This window comes from Anser cygnoides, chromosome 5 (assembly GCF_040182565.1).
Source record: "Anser cygnoides isolate HZ-2024a breed goose chromosome 5, Taihu_goose_T2T_genome, whole genome shotgun sequence".
Lineage (NCBI taxonomy): Eukaryota > Metazoa > Chordata > Aves > Anseriformes > Anatidae > Anser > Anser cygnoides.
In genome coordinates this window covers 45,355,550-45,380,773 of record NC_089877.1, presented here as the reverse complement: position 1 = coordinate 45,380,773, position 25,224 = coordinate 45,355,550, and the positions used below count along the sequence as shown (strand labels likewise).

General features: G+C 39.7%; 1 protein-coding gene and 1 long non-coding RNA gene across 6 annotated transcripts in view; one reads left to right on the top strand and one right to left on the bottom strand.

Annotated features, from left to right (window-relative positions):
* Positions 1-11,711, top strand: part of LOC106044544 (uncharacterized) — a 40,075-nt gene extending 28,364 nt beyond the window's left edge. For 2 of the 3 annotated variants that reach the window (XR_010831912.1, XR_007161767.2), the window contains 4 exons: positions 710-802; positions 892-947; positions 3,372-3,505; positions 9,777-11,711. This is a non-coding gene — a long non-coding RNA (uncharacterized lncRNA). Of the gene's footprint in view, positions 1-709; positions 803-891; positions 948-3,371; positions 3,506-3,594; positions 6,467-9,776 lie in introns of those variants that run through there. The other variant, XR_001212332.3, reaches the window with a different exon arrangement.
* The window catches only part of TSHR (thyroid stimulating hormone receptor), a 67,327-nt gene extending 49,481 nt beyond the window's left edge, over positions 1-17,846 (bottom strand). Inside the window, exon 1 of one of the 3 annotated variants that reach the window (XM_066998170.1) lies at positions 17,557-17,846. In XM_066998170.1, the coding sequence (XP_066854271.1) occupies positions 17,557-17,726 (170 nt within the window). In that variant the 5' untranslated portion in view covers positions 17,727-17,846. The remainder of the gene's footprint in view (positions 1-17,556) is intronic. The other 2 variants (XM_066998169.1, XM_013194615.3) reach the window with 2 other exon arrangements.
* Positions 17,847-25,224: the final 7,378 nt, after the last annotated feature.

Below are 25,224 nucleotides of genomic sequence, written 5' to 3'. Positions count from 1 at the left end.
CCTAAGAATAAATATTTTGTTGATTTCTGTATTAATTAGTCCCATCATTTAAGAGCCATAACAGTAGGCAGCATTAGGTATGCATGAGACAATGAATCTGTCAACTAAGCAAGTGGTGTTACTTACAATGTAATTAATGTTAATTGTCCTCAGTATATTTGGTTGTATCACATTCATTTTTTCTTTTGTTTTTTTTTACACTGTACCTTTCAAAATATTTAAATAGGAACCATTAAAATATGCAATTTACAGATGGCTTAAAACAAGGCAATAATAATAATAAAAATAAGAAATAATTTCACAAAAACATTCCACTAATAAATCAAGATTAAAAAAAAGTAGGAGAAAAGCTTTGCTCACGTATGAAACACTACTAACTATTCAGATTATAGTTCTTGATTATCCATTTAGGAGTCCTCTACTTTAACGTTAAGTAAAACTATAGTTTCATTTCAGAAGCCAGAAGTTCTTCACTTCCATTTGTACATTTAAGTCAAAATTGCAGCACAGCTGATTTTTTCACTAAATACAGTTACAGAAAGACTAGTACTAAGGAGTTACAGCAAAACTCAAGTGATGATCTCAGTTTTCTTTTGAATGCATACACGCACAAGAATAGAAACTGGCCCATGACTTACAAAAGTCAGTGTTTAGAATATAAGGAGGTTAAACTCAAAATGCTGATAGAAATGTATTTTGTTTCTCACAGGTGGTCATTTTCAAACATTGAGATTAGTGAATATCAGATACACCTAGCAAGCAGGACGAGAGGAAAAACATCAAGCCATTTTCCATTTGAGAGGTACAGGCAATCTGGGTGTAACTTTGTACTGCTGCAGCCTCTGCCTACTTGTGTTTGACTGTATCAATTTTATTAATCTCTTGTGTTAGAGAGAAAAAAAACAGGGGAGAATGTATACATCACTCTAACAACACCTCTTCATCTGGTAAGTAGCACTAACAGCATTATGTAGCCAAAATACTGGCAGAGTGTGAAGGACTTACAGACTTAGGTCTGATAGAATACAGGAAAATCTAAACAGAAAACATTTCTACTGCTCTCTGCCTTATTTGGTGAATCACTTGAAAGCTTCACTTCTCATTGCTGATGAATCCTCCCTCAGCGCTGAAGTTCCCTCAATAGCTTAAAGGCATATGTAAGATATCTATTGCCTTACACGAAAGCCATCTATAAAAAACAGTGCTCTTTTTAGAAGATGTTTACAACGGTACTTAACCACAAGCTTCTCAAGAGTCTCTCTCTTTCTCTCTTTTTGGTTTGTTTGTTTCCCAAGCATGAGACTGTTCATACAGGGCAGAAGAAGGGAATCCTTCATATCTATCACCTGTTGGTGATAGATAACACCTGGTGGTGATAGATGACACAGGAGAGCATGTTTTCTTTAAACAATGTGTACCATGACTTCTTGCCCTCATTCTCCAGTACCCTACACCAAGCACAGATCAGGATGAATAGCCATGTCCATCACCTGAGTTTACAGACCAGAAAAAAAACAACACAGAAAACCGTGGTAAATGCGGAACCTAGATGCTTAAGTGCAGAATAATAGATGGGAGAAACTGCAAGAGGAGTCTGGTGCACATTAGCAAGTAGATCTAACTAAGGTAGTCAAAACGTGTTCCTCTACAATATAATGGTAAAACTAGATGGAGAATTTGGGTGTTCACTTCTTAGCTGTCCTTCATAAGGCCCAGCATATGAATATGAACTTAAGTCACTGGCCAGGGACCTGGGTGATAGAAAAAATGAAACATGTTCCTTTCAGCCTTTTATGAGATGACAAAGTACCAGAAGAAATGGTAAAAATACCAGATTCTAAACTGACTGAACATATTAATGGAAGAAAAATACATCTGGGTGTAGAGAATACAAAACCTTGGGTTCAGTAAGTGCATGAACCACAAATTATTATAGGCTGAGGCACTACTCTGTGACAGTGTCACTGCATGTTTGTATCATACACTCTTCATGGGGCGTACTTTACTGGTCACAGCTGCAGGCAGAAGGTGGAGAGACGGAGACGGCCTGATCCTGCACAGCCAATCCTCTGTGCTTATGTGTGCAAGCCACTGGGCATGGGGAGCTCTTGCAAAGTTCAATGCTAAAGAACCCTCATCCCAGCACAGGCTTCCTTAATCCTATGAAATGTACAGGTGGTAGGTGTTGAATATTTCAAAATAGACACAAGGTAATGATTACTTGTGAGAGTTTTCTGCTTTCTCCCCTTTTGGCTTTCCAGCACCCTGATAGAGGAAAAACTAAGCATGGTAAAGTAAACCTTTTATTTGCTGTCTTCCTTCCCCTCTTGTCATTTTATCCATACTGACTTGTCATTAATGTCTGTACCATATATAAATATGACCTTCGTATTCTACATAGTTGTTATTTTTCAGCAAAATCAAATATAACTTAGTAAATCCTCATGATATTATCTATTAAGTAGATAGGGCAAATTTCAGTGATCTAGGCTTGGTCAGACAAACATACTGACCAGCCCCATTTTACACCTTAACCGTACACCCCTTTTTTGTGTTTTCCTCCTTTGTTCCACCCAACTCCCTTCCCTTGCACATTGCCTGATCTGTTTGCATGGTTCCGCCAATTCCCACCCTCAATATGCAGGACCCCCGGGTTTGCATGCTTATCAGTTATGAAGTCCAGGTTGGCCCCTCTTTGAAGCGATGCCTGCAGTTTCTTGATAGCTCATCAATTAGTGTGATTGCCCGGGCTGGTTTCTTGTCATTATTTTGTTGTTCTTGTCATTCCTGTCAGGTCTGCATCTCTGTATGTTTTGTTTATCACTTCCTTTTGCCTTAGCATCCCAATTGACAAGTCATTGATCAGATAACCTTAGGGATGTACACTCTCTCCTTCCTGTTATTCTTACAGGTAACTCGAATGATTGGTCTGCATGATAAAACAACCCAGAATTAGTTTTTAGTATTTTAAAAATTTGCATGTCTGAAACCCTCAAACCAAACAAAACTCTTGTTTTTCAAGCACCTTCATCTACTCAAGCATGTAAATTCACCAAATACTGCCCCATTAGAAAATACACATTGTAATGCAAATAGAAATATTTGACTAACTACAAATATTAAACTGTTCACTTAATTCTGATATTTATTAGATTAATTCAACATTTGTACTGCACTAGATTTCCCAGATCTGCCCTGGGAAGAAAACTGTACAAACTATGTAGCAACTAGTTTAAAGTATCATTTATTATATACACTAGATTTTACCCCAGAGTCTCTCACTTTTTATTTACACTTGATCATTTCCATTCACAACAGACTACTGAAGAACTCCACCTTACGTACAAGTCCTGAATATTATTTTTTTCTAGGACGAGTACAAGGTCTGATGGTTCTTTCTTCCCTTTTACTGTCTCCTGAACTTTGAATCTGCTCCCTCCACCCCTATGGTTGCACTGTGCCGTCTCATGGACTATTCCTGCACTCAGGCTTTAAGAAATCTATGGTAAGAACGGTAAGAAGGGAACTGACCTCACGGACAATGAGGTCAGCCAATGGTGATATTGCAATAGAAACCTATGTTTGTCTTTTCAGTGTCTATGAAGATAATTACTTGTGATCATCTCAATAGCAAAGAATTTTTTTTCACTACAATTTAAAAACTCTGTCTTAGGAGAATATTTCAAGAGTCATTTAATAAGTGTTTACAGTTCACTGAATCTTGAATTGCTGTTGCAGTCAGTTTTCATTATGTTGTTTTCTTTTGACTTTAAATTTCCAACCCATTCCACTTCAGAAACACACAACAGCCTTCTTCTGAACTGAGAAACAGAGTTTATTGATATAACTGTAAAAGGAAAGAAAAAGCTTGAAGATTACCAAATGCTGTAACTGTTAAGGAGCTGTTTACGAAGCATTTTGTAAAAAGCTAAGAATAGTATATATATTTTCTGTTGGTATCAGTTAAGAAAGCAACTTTTCACAAATCTGATTTGTGCAGATGTTTTATATATCTGCAAAATCAAGAAATGTTTGTTATTTTCCATAACAAGGCTTTACAGAACCTCAAAACAGTCTAAAAAGGGCAATTATATTTTGAAAACTGGACATTGTCAGGAAGTGGTTTAGGGAAATATAAATGACCTGCCTTCATCAACAACTATTATGGAAAAATTTCACATGTACTACAGATAGACTACTGTCAAATGCTGATTTACCAAAATAGGGATGAGAAGTATGTAGCACAATCTCAGTTCCTCAAAATCTTAACTTTAAACATGTGCTTTTGTGTTCTGCTGGAGTCAGCCCTTGCACATCCTCATGTTGACAGGATAAACGTTAAAGAGTCACAAACAAATCTAACAAGTTGTAAAGTTGTAAATCTATCAAGTTGTAAAGCTGCAAATAGCATAGCAGCCTATCAGCCACACTTATATGCATCTTAATTGGTAGCCAGAATTTTAGAGTACAAAAAATACCTTGTTTTACTCAAGAAATAAAAAGTGGTCATATCTGCAAAAAGCCCACCTTTTGTCAACAGATTTTATTCTACTGAAGATTCTGTAATCCAGCCAGGGCCCCAGTACCCTACCCAAGCTAATGAGAAGCAATGATAATCGGGATTCCACAAAATCCAGTGCTCCTAACTGAAATAAACACAGTGAAAGCACCTATAGTGAATTTGTTGCAATTTAAATCTCTATATGATAATGAGCTGTTGACACATGCTAAAATCAGACCAGTTCTCTCTTGATTTCAAGGAAGCGTGTGATCTGCCTGGATCTAAAGAAAGCATCATAGATTATTTTTAAGGAATTCTTCTGAGTTTGTTTTGAAATAAAAACTAATGTGGCAATATATACAGCAATTCCTATCCCCACTTAATGAAAATCATTAGTTTAATGAAAATTCCTAGATTTCTTTACTAATGTCTTCAGTGTAATGGCAAAAAAAATGATGGTTTTAAGACTGTTGAAGACCTCAGTCTTCTACTACAGAAATAGTGCAGATTTCTCCCCTGGTGTTACCTCTTATCCCTGATATCTAAGAGTCCCATAGGTGGAAGAATATTTCGTTCTTAGATTTATTTCTGACAACTAGTAATAAGAATAACAGTTTCATAAAAATACTGGCATATGCTCACTATGATCTGCTGTAAAGCTCTTAACAGCCTCAGCTCGCACCCAAGCGTTCTTTAAAGACCAGGGTGACCTGTTGAGGCCAACTGATGCTGGAGAGGCTCTACCTGGCACTATGGACCCCTCTGCTGGCCACTGCTCAAAGGGCCCATTGCCTTGCTCCACCTGTGCAGGATGGAGCGCACACTGTGAATGCATTTCTAAATTATCAAGCTAAGAGTCTATTAACGGCTGCAAAGAAAGTTCAAATGGGATTGTGAAATTTCAGAAAACAGCAGCCAGAAGAGGTTCGCTTCCTACAGGAAAGAGAGCAAGAACAGGCTGTAATTGCTGGCTACTATTGTTTCTAATCAGAGGACCACTAAGTGCCTATAAATGCTGCCAGCTGCTCTGCAGAGGTCAAAAAGGCAATCTGAATGTTAGGAATTACCACAGCAGAAATAAAGAACAAAACAGATAAAATTGTTTTGCCACTGTAAGGATCCTAACTGGAAAGGCAGCATATATAGCACTTGAAAAAGGATGTTCCAAAGTACAGAATGGCTTCCATACAAAAATTACTCCATAGGAGCCACCAACTCTGTGTTTCCCCAGATCCTCCTTTTTGCCTTAACGGAAGGTGTGTGTGATGTTTGCCTTTTTTGGCCATCACGAATCTTCCATGTTCACGATGACCTTTCAAAGGTAATAAAGAGTGGCCTCACAATGACATCAAAAAGCTCCCCAGTACAATAATTCTTAAATTTCTCTGCTCCAGGACACTCCAAAGACTCACTACACACAGTTGTCCCACAGGAGGTAATGACGTAAGCTGCTTTCAACTCAGACCCCTTTGTCAGAAAGGAAATGCCCACCAAAACAGTGAAAAAGACTGTGTTAAAAAATGCAGTTTTGTCTTTAGCCATCTAATTACAGAGTTTCTACAAACGGTAATACGAACTAGAACTACACAAAATAAATTTTTCTTGCCGAACTTCTCTGCAATGGCAAAATTCCTCTCCCTTCCTTGACAAGGGCAAGATGCAAAGTGGGAAAAGGGGAAGTGTCTGTCAAAAAGAGAGTGAACAAAGGCTAAAAAATGAAAGCCTAAAGCTTAACACAGCTATGAAGAAATGTTTTTATTCCTTTATTGGTAAATTCAGTTACAAAGAAAACATCATTCAAGGATGTCTTCAGAGGCTATCTCCATTACAATATTTTGTCATACCTGAACGTGAAACCATAGATGCAACCAAGGCTGAGACAATCCCGATGACAACTCTGAAATTTGTGTAGCTCACAACAAAACGTTTGTTCCCAGTATAATTTTGAACATATGTGTCTATATGGAGTGCAAAATCATAACTCTGTGCCACAGCATTAGTTTTTTACTACAGATCCACAAGAAAATGTTCATCTTCTCCACCAAAATTAAGTATTCTTTTCCTACTTAGCCCTTCGTTCTCACCACTTTTACATACTACAGATTTTTTCAGCTTTCATTTCATTAAATGTTCATTTTCATGTTCATTTTCTTGATTTCCCTATGAGTCAGACATATGGATTAAAAAGTAGTTACAGTACAGAAGCCATCCCCCTAGACTGTGACAATGCTACAGTGGGTTGTATTTCCAACAAAGACCAGCTTTAAAGAAATCTTTGCAGGTTTATTTGGGAATAAGGAGCAAATTTGATTGGAATCTGACCAGTTGAACAGGGATTATAGAACAGCATGCTTTAGTTAATAATTTTCTTTAAATTTCAATTGTAAAGAAACTTCCTGCAATTCCATATGAACAAAAGAAGTAACATGTGGCTTTGTGAGACAAAGAAAGCCACTCTGTGCTGGGATCATATGTATAGAAAGGAAACAGGCTTTAAAAATCTTAGAGGCCTTTATAAACAGTCAGAAATACTTTAAAATTCAGAAAGATCTCTCAAATCCACTCTCTAATGCATATGACAAACATTAAAAGCCCATGTGAAAATGTAAAGAAACTTTCGTTATGATACTGTTAAGATTCACCAGAGGTCTTTTAGAAATAAAATTACACAGGAAGTTACTTCAGAACTGCTTGAATTTCTGCTGAAAACAAACACAAATAGTAATTTTGGCTTCATATTACCTTAGTGTATAGGACTTCCATTTATAAATTACAGTAGTGCCAGAGCCTTACCTTAGGGAAAGGAAAAAAACTTTTCTAGAAATCTGCATATATTATATATGTAAATATACAGCTTTCTACTGTCTTACAGATGCCATACCTCCTCACCCCAACGTTTGTCTATATCTGTCTGTAGTCCTCCATTATTTTCAAGGCCAGGAACCATCTACGTCCTGTCTTTGTACAATGCCTACAGTTACAGGGGTTTGATCCACAAAATTAAAATCTTAGATGAAGAGCCAAAGATGGCAAACATGGTATTGCAATTATGTGATAAGGCTGATAATATACAGCTAAACAGATTCAGGGTTTGAGGCAAATCAAAAAGAGAATATTCAGTAATTCCTAAAGAAATATATATATTTTTGTTATTTTCTCTTAGATCTTCCTTAAGAAATAGCTTTAACTGTTACTCTTATCATGCATAAATGTTTATGTCAGGATTTTACATATCAAAAACAAGTTTATGTAATTATCTCCTCATGAGGGAGACACTTCAGTATACAATGAAAAGTTAGTTCTCCCCTTGGAGAAAAAAAATCTAGTTCATTTCCAAGATTGTGACAGTTTGGATAAACATGCTGCAAATAACTTATTAGTTAAAATAGAAAACAAAGGATAAGAGTGAATGAAGTTCCACAAGGATCTTGCATAAAGGCTTATGCTGTTTGATACATTCATAAATGACCTAGAAAAGGGAGCAAACAGCAAGGTAACTATGTTTACTCATGCTAGAAAGTTATGGTAGTAATGCTAAGAGCTGACTGTGAGGAATTTCAGAAGGCTCTGATAGGACTGAGTGGTCGGAAAATAAAAGGGTAAATGAAACTTTGTGCCAGTAGATGTAACTGGAGAAATTTAATTCTTCTGTTGCATATATAAAAAATGACACGTTCAGAGCTCACCATTTTCACTCCAGAACAGGTTTTGGCATTATGCTAGATCCACGAAAACATGGATTCAGTGCTTAGGAACAGTCAGAAATACCAAATCAAATATTAGGAAATACTGGGAAAGGGATAGAGAAAATACTTATGCCACTGTAGAAATGCAGGGTTTGCCTGCACTTTGAATACCTTCAAAAACAAGAACAAAATGCCATATGTATGAAGCCAAAGAAAACCAAGTTGAGAAAGTTAGGAAAAACAAACAAACAAAAACAACAACAAAACCAAAGAGAAATCTTTCATCATACAATAGGAAGTAGACCTGTGAAATTCCTTGTCAAAAGACATTATGGGCACCAGGTGAAATTGGACATGCAGTTGAAAGAGAGATCTACTAAGAATCAATGAATAGGCAAAAAATGGCGGTGTAGTGGTGGAGGTAAGGGATGCCATCGCTTGACAGGCTTGAGAGGTGGGCCTGTGTGAACCTCATGAAGTTCAACAAGGCCAAGTGCAGAGTTCTGCATCTGGGTCAGGGCAATCCAAGCACAGATGCAGGCTGGGCAGAGAATGGATTGAGAGCAGCTGTGAGGAGAAGGACCTGGGGTTGTTGGTTGATGAGAAGCTCAACATGAGCTGGCAATGTGTGCTTGCAGCCTAGAAAGCCAACCATATCCTGGGCTGCATCAAAAGCAGCATGGCCTGATCCTCCCCCTCTACTCTGCTCTCATGAGTTCCCACCTGCAATACTGCCTTCAGCTGTGGGCCCCCAGCACAAAAGGGACATGGACCTATTTGAATGAGTCCAGAGGAGGGTAACGAGGATGATCAAAGGACTGGAGCACCTCTCCTTTGGACAGGATGAGGGAATTGGGGTTGTTTAGTCTAGAGGAGACTGGGGAGACCTTATAGTGGCTTTCCAGTACCTGAATGGGGCCTACAGGAAAGCTTGGGAGGGACTCTTTTTCAGGGAGTGTAGTGATAGGACAAGGAGTAATGGTTTTAAACTGAAAAAGGGTAGATTTAGATTAGATATAAGGAAGAAATTCCTCACTGTGAGGGTGGTGAGGAACTGGAACAGGTTCCCCAGAGAAGCTGTGGATACCCCATCCCTGGAAGTGTTCACAGCCAGGCTGGATGGGGCTTTGAGCAACCTGGTCTGGAGGGAGTTGTCCTTGCTCATTGCAGGGGGGTTGGAATTAGATAGTCTTTAAGATCCCTTCCAATCCAAACCATTCTATGGTTCTGTGAATGAACAGGCTCAGAAAATGCCCTTAGTTGAAATAGTTCAGAATCTGGGAAAGTATTAACATGTGCTTGACCTGTTTGTATCTTTCTGGTCTATCTGTGGTCCCTCTCAAGTAGAGGATAGTTGGTGAAATGGGTCCTTGGTTTCAATCAGCAGGGTTATTCTTATGTTCTTACTGTCATAGCTGTAAGCTAATAAATCAGTGTTTCTGGTTTGGATGAAGACTAACTTCACTCCTATAACTCAAAAACATCTATTTAGGTAAGTAATGGAATTTTTGCTAATTCCATCCCATAGCAGCTAGAAATAGTTAAATGTTTTTGTTGTTGTTGTTTGTTTGTTTGTTTTATTTTTCCAGGAAAAATATGTCTTCCTGACCTCCCTACATGTGTCATTTTACATCTAGCAATATCAATTCTACTCATAGTACCTAAACAGTACAGATACTGATACATGTTGGAACATCATATGTCAGGAGAATTGTCGATTACTTGGAAAGAATCCAAAGAAAAGCATTAGGAAGACAGTGAAGTAATGGAGAAGATTGCTGAGGGGAACCTGTAAAGACTTCATCTCTGAATGTTTTTAAGAACAAAATATCTTCTGGAAATAACATGAAGATACATGATTCTGCATAGGGACAAGAAGAACACCTGGCTCATGAATCCCCTTATTGTTAGAGATAAAGAGAGTATTAGAGGAAAAGTATAATATTCACTTCTCTTTTTTTAAACTCTTCTTAGCACCTACTTATGGACCCTACCAGGAGCAGGACAGTGGACTTTTGGCACAACCAAGTACAACCATTCCTCTGTTTTTAAAAGGATTTCCTTTTGAGGTATTTTTAAACAGTATTTTTTCCATGGGTTAATGACGTCATAGGCTACTTTTCAAATAATTCAGTTACAAGAGGAAGGTGGACAGGAAACCTGAAAATTTGAAGAGACAGAAAAAAGGACATGTGATCAACTCTTAGTGAAAGTGTCTTTCAGTGACAATATTGTTATACTGATCTTCTGTTTTTGTGTTGAAGGGAATGGTTATCTTTGTCAGAAGAAAAACTTATCTCAAAGATAAGAAGATTTGAAAGTTTCAGTAAACATTTATTATTAGATTTTTAGATTGTGATTTTAAAATATTTTTTATTTTTAAGGAATATTCAGATTTAGACTCTAGTGTTTCTAGTCAATAAATGATTCTTAAATACTAGCACCATCTTGTTTTTATTAAGCACCATCTTGTTTTTATTAAGTTGGTAAGTGAAAATTTTCATCTGAGGAGCTGAATAGAGTAAAACAGTTTGAAAGAAAGAAGATGAGGGGAGGATATTGTGTGCAATCCCTACAGTAAAAGCAGCTATTGTCAGATACAAGAATAAAGGAAAACAGACGCTCTGATGTGCTGAATTGGTGTTGAATTATGTAACTCAAGCAGATAACAAATTTTGTGTGAATTGTAAATTATGAAGACAAGACACTGATAAACAGTGGTTGGATAAACAGTAAATTTGGTAAACTGAACACATGCAGACCATATACACTAAAAATAGATGAGCAGAAAAAAATGTAAGAACAGTGAACTGCAAATTCTTTGTACACGTTTAGCAGACACTACTCTCAATAACAAAGACTATGAAAAAAAACTTAAGGGATATGCTCAACTGATGACTGATTGGCACTCTATGCCCAAAAATGTTTCATAGAACATAAGGGTAGTTCAATTGTAATATTCATAGCTGAAAAAGGAGATAGAAATATTGCAGACAGTATGTAAAAGGATCACAGGGTTAAACAAATTATTGAAAAAACATGCCTTAGAGTGTAAGATACCAGATCTTAACTTTCCCAATTTATCAAAACAAAAAGGAGTGGTTGGATCACAACGTTAACTGTGAGAATGCAGGACGCTTTCATCTGACAGGTAAAGATCCCACAAAATCTAGTGGTGTAAAGATACAGTTGCACAGATTCCATCTTCTGGGAGAAAGGATTTATCCCAGCTAGTTGCTCCAGAGTAGTTCTGGCACTGTCCTTATGTGCAGTTCAGTGCATCAAAATAAGAAGCCTGAATTTCTTGGAGTCAGTGCAGAGTGATTGGTGCCTCCAGAGTGGCAATTAAAAGTGAATAAATTCAATGCCTAAATACACTTCTCCACTTTGTACCACACAGCAATAACCACAAACACAGAAAGAAGCAAGGATGTTTGACCATTGGAACAAATTGTCAAGAACTGTATGTGACTATTGTTAATATTACTTCAAAACCAACAATGTAAGATTTTTCTAACAACAACAAAAAAAAGAGAGAGAGAGAGAGAGAAAGACCTCTAAGTAACTGTAACAATTGAGATGTTTTATGCTTTTATCATACAGAATGTCAGACTAGATGATCCCATGAACCCTCCTGGCATTAAAATCTATGTATCTAGAACTTACTAAGAAAGGAAAACAAATGAAATTAACAAAGAAGCACCTACTATTTTATCATAGTATATTTTATCATGTGACTGTTCACAGGCAGTTTCACTTAAACAGTTCCTTTTTAAAGAATTATGCTACACTTGTGACCTTCCATTGTTCTGGTGCCATAGCTGACTTTAACACTAAGCTCCATACTACTGTACATAATTCAGCAATTTTGTATTTTAATGTTTCTGGAATTCTTACTTTAGTACTATCTGGCTCAGGGAATTTAATTTTTTTTTTCCCAGTTTGTTTCAAACAAGCTTTATTCTGATAGTTCAAGCTTGATAGAAGTTTTTCCAGACATTCTCTTTTGTGTTTGAACAAATATATTGAGTTTTTAAGATCTGACATGTTTCTCCTCAAAACCCTTTTTGTATTATATTACTTTCATTTCCCACAGATTCCCTTATTTGGACTTCTGTTTTCCGAAGGATGCCCTAATAGCTTCCTCCAGTCAGCTATTTCACCATGTCAGTGTGTTTCCTGTTCTTTCAGAATTTCAGTACTTCATCATTAAAATAGAGGTAATAATTATGTGCTTAAGTTGCGAGGTTATTTATGAAGCTGCATTTATGAGACTCCATACTCAATTCTGAAGTAATGAAGTGTACAAAAAGATCATGATAGAATTACCTGAAATCACAATATCTCTGAGTTTCAGACAGTTCCTAAGACAAAGACTTGGGAAAAATATATTTTAAATCAGTTAGTTTTTAATATAAAATAAAGACACCATCTTCTTCAATTTTACTTGCAGCTTCTGTGAGCTCAGAATGTTCTGAACTACTCATTAAGCTTATTAAAAATGCAGGTACCAGTGATGCAGTTATCACAGGTGAAACTGTTAAGTCCCTACGCATTTTGTTCTGCAGTTTAAAAAAAGCATTTTATCAATACGTATTTATGAACACTTGGCATAATAGTTCTATACATAAGATCGTAAATGTGTAAAATACGTTACACAGTTATATCTCTTTTATCAGAAGCTGACAGTTGCAAAGGTAACTACACAGACGAACTGACTCACTACACTTTGTTATGCTGGTGTCCACGTGCTCACCCTTACCAACATAACAAACACCAGGTACATCTGGGCTCCTTGTCCCTGAAGGGTGAGCTACCTTGCATTTATCAAAGAGCAGTATCATGCATATGGCCAATATCCTGGAGCAGATGCAGAATGGTAGCTTAATGCCCCATGTAAAAAGCATATTCCTAAAGAATGTACTGTCTTTGTGTCTATTTATCTGGCAGCTCCATTCTCTCCCCTAGCTATATTTTGTCCAATTTCTACCAAATTTGATCGTGGTAATGTGAAAATAGCATCTGGGTAGAGGATAGAAACCTATTTATCATCTCTTTTGTTAAAAAAGGGGGGGTGGGGAAGCAGGGAGGGCTCCAGCCCTTATCCATTCTGTGGGGAACAATCGTTCAGCACTCACACAGATCTGGTCTAGCCTCAGGAGATGCTGCTTTTTGTCCAGTCACATTCATACTGGTTTTAGGAGGCAGGTGAGACTGCTTTTAGAAACATTTATGGGAGCAAATACAGGACACTACTGTTGACTTGCTGTAGAAGGTATGGGGAGGAGCTGAGATATTGTCAGCAAGCTAAAGGGACATAATGTGTGCCTGAAGATGTGCATGCAAGCCGCTGAAGCGAGGACAATGTGACATTTTCAGCAACAAAACAAAAAGAAGTAAGTTCTTGCAAGTTTAGTTATCCTTATGGAACACATTGCCAAAGGATATTATGGATGTTGAAATGGGCTCAAGAGACAACTGAATAAGTACACAGAAGAGCAATGGTCAAAACTACACTAACTTTAGAAAGTTCCCATGGGGAAAAAATAATGGAAAGTTGTGACACTATTCAAGAAAGTACCACTTATCTTTTCTATATCCAGACACCTGAAGAAAATTAAGAGAAGAGAAACCCTGGAGATGAGATATTGCATCAGATGAGGGCCATTGGACTGATTTAGTATGGCTGAAGTGCAGAAAAACATGGTCGTGCACCAGCCAGGATACTGAGAATATTGGGGCTGGGAAGAGGAGCTGAATTTATTTTAGTAAGTGAATGCAGGTGATCTAGAGCACAAACAAACAAGAAAAACTTTGTTTTATTGCCAAAGAAAAAAACTAACAGCAAGAAATAATAGACTCATAAAATGAAAAGCATTCAGAACTCTGTTGAGATGATGCTGGGATACTCAGACACCATCTGAGAATTTCATTATAATGATGCCAAGGAAGATATTGCTTTCAAGATATTACTTGAAAAACACTCCAAGCATTATGATGCAAGCACATATTTGGACAAAGGTTCAGTGGTGGTTTGGTGATCTGTAAATTAAAGTCATTCTTAGCAGTCATTAACCCCCATGTCCTAGTAGATCTGCTGGCATTGAAAGGCCAGGATCTCCCATGGCATGTTCCACCAAACAGGGAAGAGGTTAGAGCACCAACCACTGCTCTGCTCCAGCACTGTGCTGGTGAAAGTGAAGAGCACTGCCATCTGTGGGGCTGGGACAGGGGTTCCATCATTGCTGTGCGTGTACTGCCACTGCCTGAAGGAAGAGGCAGGACAGGCAGAGGCAGAAGCAAAGGAGGGTCAGGAACGGGCAAAATGGGGCCAGCCCAGGCCAGGCTGCCAGCTGTGCAGAGAGGAACAAAAATATTATAGCTATCACAAAATTATCAACACCTAATTTCATATTGTTTAGTATTGTATTTCAACGCCATTTAGACCTGCTCTCCTACCATAGTATGGTATGGGGATGTAATCCTTAACATCAGGCAACAAGGCAAGCTCTGCCCATAATACACAAAACCTTTTTCTCTCTACTTAGTTTACTCAACAAGGTGAAAATCAATAAATAAATAGAAATCTTGTACTGAAAAAAGGCAACACCAAAAGCAATTATCTATGCACTTAGCCATTCTGGATAAGCACCCGCATTAACTACATTTGGACAAATACATTAAAAACACTTTAAATCAAACACTCATTCCTGGCTGAAGTTCATGACACTTTTCCACTAGATGAGTTTGGAATTAAACATTTTCGCAAATTCTTATAAGCACAGCTTGTTAAAAAAAAGGCCCACACTGCTCTTTTAAAGTAGGGCAGAGAAATGAGAACAGTCCCGACTGAATAATTGGAATGAAACTTTAATTGGAGTTTCAAGATCCCATGCATTGAAAAGAGCTCATCGTCTCCAAAAGCTGGCAAAGTGTTCCTAGATTCACCACCGCTGCTGAGCTTTACAAATTCTACAAAACTGAATAGCCACATAAGACAGTTTTAAAATCAGTAATCTCGAGATTCACACACAACAACCAAGAAGCGAAGTTACTTTACCTGACTTAACAAAGCTGCTGAATTTGGGGAAATTTTTAGATATTTTCAACATATAATGAGCAAATATGCACTTCACTTCAAAAGAAGGCTTCAGTTAACAGAAACTTTATTTTAGAATCTTTTGTCTCTAATTCAGAGCTGTTGTCAGTTGTAAGGCAGAAGGATGCAAAACACGACAGAAGCAGCAGCACACATCTTACAATTCCTCACGAAAATGGTTTGTATTTTATCCTTTATGTGAAAATCATTCCAAGGTGTCTGAAAATACTGAATGGCTAACAGATGAAAATAACTGTTATAACTTCCATTTAATATATGGAGGGAAAGAAAGTCATTTGCTAAGAGGAAGGGACTACAGTATTTGACACAGTCCACTGGACTTCAGTAGTTCAGATAATAACACAGAGAATGTACACACTTTCTTCAGAGAGAAAACTATACACTGAAGTGAAAAAAGATTTTTTTTTTTGTGAAAAGAGATGTGTTTTTCCTTATTTTGTTAGAGAATTTTCCTGTTAATTTTCAAATCAAACAGACTGTACAGTGCATGTTCTACCTTTTCTAGTACATACTATAAATAACAATTGTCATTAGCTGATTTTTTTCTTGTCTTGTAATGGCTATGTTAGGGAGTATACTTCTTCAGTTTGCAAGGATAATTCCAATTGGTTCAGATGATTAAAATGCCAAATAATTATAAAAGAATCAAGTACTTTTTCATGGAAAGAAGATATTCACTAGGTTATTATTATTATTATTATTATTATTATTATTATTATTATTATTATTTTTAATCAGTGGCTTATGATCTTAGTGTCCCTTAGTGTTTAAATTGTTGAATAAAACATTAGAAGTGCAACAGCCCAGGGCTTTACCTGTGAAGCCATATATGGAGAGGTACTTCTCGGTCGTCATACCAGCATTTTTCATAGAAACCATCCGATTCCATTATGTGATCTCATTATTTCTATTAACTATTTTAAATGCCTGTACAGAGATGGAGTTCTCCTATTAACTGAAACTGCTTTATTTTCTAGCTTATCGTAGCAGATTTCAAATAATGTACTATATACTACATATGGTAACCTTACTGCAGTTTCAAGCTTAATAAACATTATATACAAAAGTCTAAAGTAAAATAGAAAATGTTTAATTTAAGATCATACTTATCAATTGAAACACTTGCATATCTGCAGTCTAACTGTCCAAAAAACCCTAAAGACATGCATAAGTAATGGAAATAACATATGAGTTTTCTGTCTTTTCAGGTAACTGGTTAGTTTGCTAAGCCTTTACTTTTAAGTGTTAAAGTGCATCTTGAGAAACCCATTCAAATAACTTCAAAAAACTTCATGGTTCTTATTTTAAAATAGAGTCCTGAGAATCATTATCAAGATATAAAACTATCAACCCGTAATGTTTTTATCTTGCAGTTAAGTCAAATGAGTTTGAGTTTGTTTCTTTCATCAGGAAGTAATTTACTACAAATGAACTTCCCCTTGGAGACTAGAAACTTTTTGTAACTTAGGAGACAAAGTAAAAGGCAAGGAGTGATTCAGCTGCTTAGCTAAAGCTGACTGGTGCCATTTCGGTTTCCCCACAGTATCTGTCTCATACACCTGTATGGAGCTGACAGATAGGAACGACATGTAGCACTCTTTTGGACTGGCAGTGAGAATCCAGACAACATAGCCTAAAGTGCCTGTAATGGTACTAAACGCTATGGTTTAGGTACCTGAATGGCTCTGAAATGTCTATCACTTTGGCAAGCCCCAAATTTGCTGATCACATACTGTGCACGTTTGTTTTCCTGAAGTACTTTGTCTTCCAGATGGCATGTTGGGATTCCCAGTTCCCATGGATTCTTTTTGTCAGGCTTTGGCAAAGCAGCTGAAAGTGTACAGAAGCTTTTAAAACTATTTGTGACGTGGTACATCCAATTCCTATTCTTTTTATATTGTAAAACTGTTTTTGTGTGTCCCCTCCACGCACGGGACATACAAAATCCAGCCTTCCATTCAGCTTGCTCACAAGCAGTCCAGTGACTAATTTTCCCATATCCTACCCTGAACTTTTAAAGTCAAGCATCTCTTCACATCCCTGTACGGTTTGAGGGACACTTTCCCTAGGTCTGCTAGACGCACACAGATTGTGTGCGCTGCCGTTCCCCGTATGTTGTGCTGCCCAGGTAAGTTACAGCACTTCCCCCCTTGCCACTTCCCTCTCTCCTCTCCCAGGGCATTAGCTCAGAGCATCTCCTGCTTGCAAAGTACAAACACGACAGGCTTAAACCACCGCAATGAACTCACAGGGTCTGAGTGTGCTCCGGCAGGCTGGGGATGAAGTGGATGTCCCTGCAGGTGATTTTGTAGTCGTCCCAGTCGGAACACTCGCAGAAGGCTGACGGGCACCGCTCCGTGCCCTGGCTGCACAGCACCAGCACCAGCACCAGCTGGAAGGCGACCGGCAGGCACAGCATCTTCGCTGCCCGCTCCCTCCCCGGCTCTGCCCCTCGCTCCTCCGAGGGGCCGCCAGGAGACGGGCGAGCCGCGGGGCGCCCGGCGCTGCCCGGCCGGGGGGCGCCGCCCGGCAAAGGCGGCACCGCGGGGCTGGGCAGAGCCGCCTCCGCCCTCCGCGGGGTCGGGGAAGGTCTGGCCGCAGCCCGCGCCCTCCCCTCGGGGCACCGTCCCTCTGCCTCGCCCCATCCCCAGCGCCCGGCCCGCCCCAGGGCCCCGGGGCCACCTGCCGAGGAGGAGCCGGGCCGAGAGCCGGGCTGCCCACCGCCGGGCTGGCTCCGCTACGGGCGGCCCGGGAGGGGTGGTCCCGGTGGTCCGTGAGGGGCCCCTCCAGGCACAGCCCTTCTGCCGGGCTGTGCTTTTCACCAGGTGGGAGCCCGCTAGCTGCCAGGTAGCCGTGGACTAAGTGCAAAAGTTTAAAACAGTGTTAGAAATTGCCGCGAGCGGTTTTGAAAGCCACACGATAAAAGAGAGCAAAGCGGAAAGAATAACTTCTCCCGAATGATCTGAAAAGATAACATCCTTACGCCAAAAGAGAGAGGGGGAATATCTACCCTTGAGAGAAACAGGGTGGGACCATTGCCCCTTCCAGCAGCAATCTCCTGTGGTCACTGGTAGGGACACTGGTACGCAATGGGCATGATACAGAGGTTCCCACGGTGCAGGAGTTGTACCTGGGTCCAACAGACACAGTGAAAGCTGAAAAATCTGGTGATGTTCATTTAATTCTGGGTTTCTTCATAAACAAGAGATGCTTCTCCTAAAAACAGGTATTTAAAAGTAGAGAAAGACAAGGCAAAAAAAAAAAAAAGAGATCATTGAATTCAATGAAGAAAAAAGGAAGCTCTAATATTTGCCTCAATTCATTTTACTTTTTTTTTCATCTAAATGCCAGTGTTTTCTCCTTCATGCAGATCTTGTGCATATGTAGGTGCACAAGAAAAATGCCAACAGAAAGTCAACAAAAACGCTTGTAACTCCTGAGGGAGGAGGAAACTGAAAAAGGCAACCTACTCACAGTAAAAAATTAAATGATGTTTTTGGGTAGATAGTTCCCCTGCAGCCTGATCAGCAGTATCAGAAAGATATGAGTACAAAATGGCAGATGTTATTTTAGTGTAACTCCTTACCAGTATTTTAAGTCAGTTCACCCGCAAATATAATTAATACCCTTAGCATATATTTTTAAGGTGAGGAAATAATATCATGCCCATGAAGAAACAAAATATAAATCCCAATCCTGCAGACCTGTTAGCACCTAGACCGTGTTTAAGTGAGGCATCCCATCAGATACATTTATCCTTTTTAGTTAAGGGTATTCTTTGGGACAGCCCAGTGAGGGTAAGGGAAGCTGAAGCATCCTCCACAGCTGGAGTGCCCTAGGCAACTTACACTGCATTGACTGTGATTCCTTTGGGAATGCTGGCTGTCCCAAATGCATTGTGCCCTAGTGGCATGTCCTTCTGGCAGACTGCTCGTGTCTATAACTCACTCTGCAGCCCCAAAAGCCAGCATCCGCCACCACTTCATGGTGTATGTACTGATCTAGATAAAAATTAGGTGAGACGCAGCTCACTGAACTTCAAGGCAGATGAACAAGTATGCTGGGCACTCCAGTGAGGCACAAGCCAAGGAGAGGGTGTGATTCAGCTTCACAAAGTCAGACATGAAGCTCTGTACCAGTTCTCCACTTTGGCCAGTGCTGAGAGAGGGAGACTGAGAATGGTGAAAGGCAGATCACGTTGCTGGAGATTGTTACAAATGTGTTCTGGCTTGCTGTCTCTCACCCACCCTCCAAAGAGGCACTGTGCCAGGATCTTCCGGGCTTGCTTCCTTATCCCTTCCATGCTGTCACGGTTTCCATGATTTATACTGCTGTAGCCACACAGCCATAATTTTAAAAAATGAAATGCAGATACATCAAAGACCAAACAAAGAAAAGTTTAGTGAAGTAGAGCTAGGCTTGGCTTGGGCCCTCTACCCAAAGACAGTAATCAACCACTTAGTTTCATCTAATGCTCTATGGGTTATAAAATTCAGACAGTGCTTCAGCAGCCTACAGGATGTTCCTAGGATATCAAACTTCTCTGCTAGTTTTCTCGTTCTTACTGCCAAAGTAGCCAGCTTGTCCTGGGGACACTGTATTCCATATTAGCAATTGGACATGAAAATCTCATACGTTTTGGCTTGGGCAAAGAAATAGTTTGGATGACACAGGCTGACACAGAGGAGTACATCTAGCAAAACAAATGGATCACCAGAGGAATCTGTCTTCTCTTGGATCAATGCTCTTAGCTGTCATGAGTCTATTTTACACTTGATTTCCAGGCAGTGGGTAAAAGCCATAGCTGTTTCACACAGCAAATAACATTGCCCGACACTGCCAGAGGCAGCTTGTCAACTTGAGCACCAGCATTAAACTCCTCTTCCAGCTTAATCTCTGTCCTCTCTTAACTGATCTTGAAGACCCAATGCTACTTGGAGCACAACAGAAGAGTCCTTGCCTTTCACAATGAGCAAGACCTGGTTAGCAGGAAGAGAGCGGGGAGGTGCATCCCCTCTTTAATGACAGCACTGCTGGGGTGATTTGTTGCAACCTCTTGTGTGCACTCTTGCAAACACCTCTTCCTCACTTATATTCTGATTTCAGCATTACTTTTTATGTACTTTTTGTGAACTAAGCAAAAGAATAATAGTTTTATTGGGGGACAGATAAGTAGCCCCAAGATTTGAGTCATTTCAGTAGGTTTTCATAAACCCAACCACACTCATTCATTTGGTGTACTAAAGATATCCTTATGCTACTTGTCTTTACTAACAAGCTACTCTATTAGCTACTCCATAGTAATAGTGCTTCAGGCTCTTTAACTAGAAGATGGCTAAATTGTTTCATTCTCTTTCACTGAGGGCAAAGTAATTTGAATTACATTTTATTTAGTGGGAAGAAAAGCATATACACAGATATCGATATTAGAAACTTTGTTATATCAGCTGCTCGGTGGCAGCCACAGAAGTCCAGAAAGTGTTAATGGAAGGAATAAATATCTCCCTAGCTATTACTAACAGATCCAAAATGGCAACTATTAAAGGCTGCAGACCAAAGAAATGGCAAAGCTGACACTGAAGTTGTAGATGTTCTAAGTAGATTTCAAAAGGAGTAAGAACCATAATGTGTTTTCTGGACTTGAACCTGAATGACAGAAGCACTGGATTCCTCTAATTCAAGGCCTGATAACCTTGAAGGAAACAGGACAAAACTTCATCCTTGGGAGAGCTCCAAGTCTGGGTGTGTTGCCTCCTGGGCTTTGAGACCTGGCTTGCATGTTCAGAACTGGGACCACTGTAAGAGTTTGGGGAGAAAAAGGGCTGTTGCTAACTGCATTGTGTTTCCATGGGCACTTGCTTAGCTCTCAGAAAAGTTATGTTCTGAGCAAGATGACACTGTTTACATTGCGGTTTCTCACATAGGTCGAAATGTATAAGGACCTTGCCAGCTAGGAGTCTGCAACCAGAATTTATTTCATTCTCTCAGGGCTCTCCTCTGGCCAACCTCCCCCACCCCATTGCCAGACACCCTCTGCACAGGACCCAGGGCTCCATGCCAGCCTAGGCCTGGACACCTGAACTTGGCAGGAACTATATAAAGGTTGAACCAGGCCTGACTCCTGCAGCTCTTGCTGCTGGCTGTTTTCCCTGGGTGTGCTTGGGACCTATACAGAAGGTCGCATTGTCTCTGATCTTCTCTCTGGTCCTTTCTGCTGGATGGAACATCAGTCCAGCGATGCCACACCAGGCCAGTCTCCAGACCCCAACATCCTAGCCTCGGGCCTCAGTGAGCCCGGCCTGATAGCGGACTGATGTCCCAGCTTGGCCTCTGCCAGCCCTCATCCCCAGGGAGGTGCCCAGTGCCTGGGGCTGCGGCTGCTCTCAGCTGCCCTGCTCCTGGCTGGCACGATGGTATGGGCCCTACCTGTTGGTCCTTGCCCTGCACACCTTGGCAGCCATGCTTTAGCTTCCCCATGATGCCTCCTGTCTCTTCTGTTCAACATTTTGCTTAACAGGCTGGTGAATGGCAGAGCAAAAAGTACAGTTGTAAAGCTACCTATAACCCCAGGCTAGTGAGGTGTGTGAAGTCTAGATCAGATTTTAGAATGACTTTGGTAGCTTAACAGGTTCTAATCCAGAAGAGAAAAGTGCAGGTAACTACATGCAAGAAGACTCCTCCTGCCTGGCAGAAAAGTGGGAATATCATTCAATTATTCCACTTTACTTTGAATTTATAGTTATTTGGAATACTTTATCTGGGTTTGTGCACTAATTGCCGAGGCAAATGTAAAAATACTGAGGATTATTCAGAGGGTAGTAAATAAGGAAAATAGGATTACGAACATAACCTGCATTGAAGGAATTATGGAAGAGTTTCGTTTAGCATAGGCAATACTTCAAATATTTTAGAAGGTAGAAAAGAACAATGATCAGTAGTTTTCATTTCTGAAAAGTGACATTTAACAGCTCAGATTGACTGGCAACTTGCCATACCATGTAGATTATTAATAAATGTTCCTTTCTTTTATGCTTAAAGATCATAGCATATTAAAAGTATCACCCACATTTGTACATACACAGCTATGTATACATCCTAAGAACAGACATTCAAAATCCCGTATGCCTTGAGTAGAACAAAATGATGTGGTTTTAAGCAATGGATATTGCTTATGCTCCAGTCCTAATGAACAAATAATACAGAAATCAGCTGTAAAACTGCAGATTGCAATCGTTTTCCTGGTGCTTACCTTCCACCCCCCCCAGTACCTATTATGTTAACCATGGCAAAAGTTGGTAAGTATATTTTTCCACTGTTACAGACACTCCCTCTAGTGACAGCCATGGTCACTCATCGTGTACTTATCCCAAGCACTGTAAGGCTCAGAATTCCTTTTGTTTTTGGAGGTAATTTAAAAAAAAATAACATTACTCTTTGCTGCCAGATCTGATATAGTATCTTGGGTATCTTTGCACTGATTATATGTTTAACATGCAAATCAGATAAACCACAACAGGTTCTTCCAAACAAGCAATTAGTTCTAATTGCTGTTCTACATAAATTCCCCAAGGGATTACAAGATGTCAACAGTTAAATCTTGTAATATCTGTGTGAGGAAGTGTTCAAACTGAGGATCATTCAGTAAAGAGTGAAATAAAGACTTGGGATTTTTTTTTTTTTTTTAATCAACAAATTTAGCCATTCTAGACATTTCTAAGGTATGCTAGATACTACCTTTTTCTATTTCGATATTTGGAATAATTTCTGTCAAAAAAAATACATTAGAGATGCTGCTTTGATGTAGCATTAGTCATCAGTCCAACTGTTTGACTAGCTACATGAAGGAGTGTTTTCTGGGTTCTTGAAGATTCTCATCGTATAACCAATTTATCTCCAACTTCAAGAACACACAGTAATAGAATTTTGTCATTATGGGACTTAAGGAACTCTTGTGCTTCTCCTTTTGCTTTATTTCACACACACGCACACACACAAAAAAGCCATGAAAAAGCTGTAAAAAAAAAACTACTCAGTTGACTGAAGACTAAATACTCCTTTACCCTCCCTTCAGATAGTGATACAGATTGATAAGATTCCCCTTGAGACTTCTGTTCTGGAGTTACCTCTGGAGCTGAATACTCCTAGTTGTCTCAGCCTGTCAGTAGGTCCCCCAGCACATCCCATTTGGGCCAAGGACTTACATCTGTCAAGTATGCTTTATCTGATCTTTTTCCACCAAAGATAAGTCTTCCTTTCTCCAGACTTCCTCCTGGTTTTCTTGCTCCAGATTTTCCCCCTGGTTTCTGAGGCCTTGGATTCCCAATGGCTAGTCTTGGTTTGTAATAATCTTCCCTTTTATTAAAAATGGATGCTCATTCTTAAGTTTCTGAGTCAAGGGGTACAACAACATTAAACAAGCAGCACTAGCCTTAAGGAGAAAAAGAAAATGCTGGCCTCTCTAAAAGCAACACTGTCAAGTGACTCTTGCAACTCAGTGCTTTAGATAACAGAGTGCTGGGATTTATATTTTTGATTTCATATAACATGAAAGTGTTCTGCACTTGAAAAGTTAAACTTCTTTAGAAACATGCCTGGTACAGTAGCTTAATAATGTAGTTAAATCATTGATTTCTCACACATACCCTAAATTGAAGAGAAATTCTGTGGCAATCCTATGCACTTAGATTTAATATCTTTATTACAAAAGTAAACAAATAATTCATCATTTTATTTGTCTCCTCTATAGATATCTTAAAATTAGTTCCTGGCTCCAGCCACATCCAGGGCACACTCCTTACCACTTCAACCACTCTGTGATTGCCTGAGAGACTACTGAGTCAGGAAAATAAATATGCATATGGATGACTTCTGGGAGACTATGGAGGAGCAAGCCCACTGCCAGGTACAAAGGTGGGAGGAGAGGAAAGCTTTCAGAGAGCTTGGGAAGTTTTAGGGCATGTTCCCCAGAGACCTCCATATGCAGCCTCATGAGATGAGATGAGGTGAGATGAGATGAGTTGAGATGAGATGAGTTGAGATGAGATGAGATGAGATGAGACGAGACGAGACGAGACGAGACGAGACGAGACGAGACGAGACGAGATGAGATGAGATGAGAAGCAGAAGCTCTGACTCTTGCCCTGTATTTAGGTCTGCCAGCACAACTTGACCACGCTGCAGGTTGCTGAGCAAAGGCCTTGGCAATGGTCACGTGCTGAAAGCCAGGGATGACATTTCTTCACTAATTATTCACTAATGCTTCAGCTCACAGTGAAATGAGTTATACCATCCCATTTCTGTTTTATATTCCAGAGTAACTCACCTGCCTTCATCTCAGGTATCAAAGTTACAGCAGCAGGGGCCAGCAGCAATTGTCAGGGCTGTTGGTGGATGCTGCCAGCGTGTGGGGCCTGTCTCACTCCTCAAGTGTGCTGTAATTGTATAGCATGCAGTCCTGCCTGCTGCATTAGAGGCTTGTGGGGGAGTCAACAAACAGTCCTGCAGGTCAGGAATGAAGCTAGCCGGTATGGATATCAGCCACACTTTATGACTGTGCTTAGAGGCCTGGGATAGCTCACTGGAGTGGATTCCAAAGGCAGCACGGACACACGTTGGTTTAAAATCAGATTGCAGGTACCTTGGGCTTGAGTGCTTGCTTATAGGTGACTTGCAGACAAATTTCAAGACTTTAGGACTGTTGCAAGCTCCATCCAAGTTTCAGAGCCACAGTCAATGTTTCCTGTGATCATTCAAAGCACTTTTTCTCTCTTTAAAGATTTTTAGCACAGTAATTTGTAGCATTTTGCTCCTTTTTACTGCACACACGGGTAGTAGATACAACATTTATGACCAGGGAGATGTCTGGCTTAAAGAAGCAAGTCAGAAAAAGCTGTGGGAGAGGGACAGAGGTATCATCC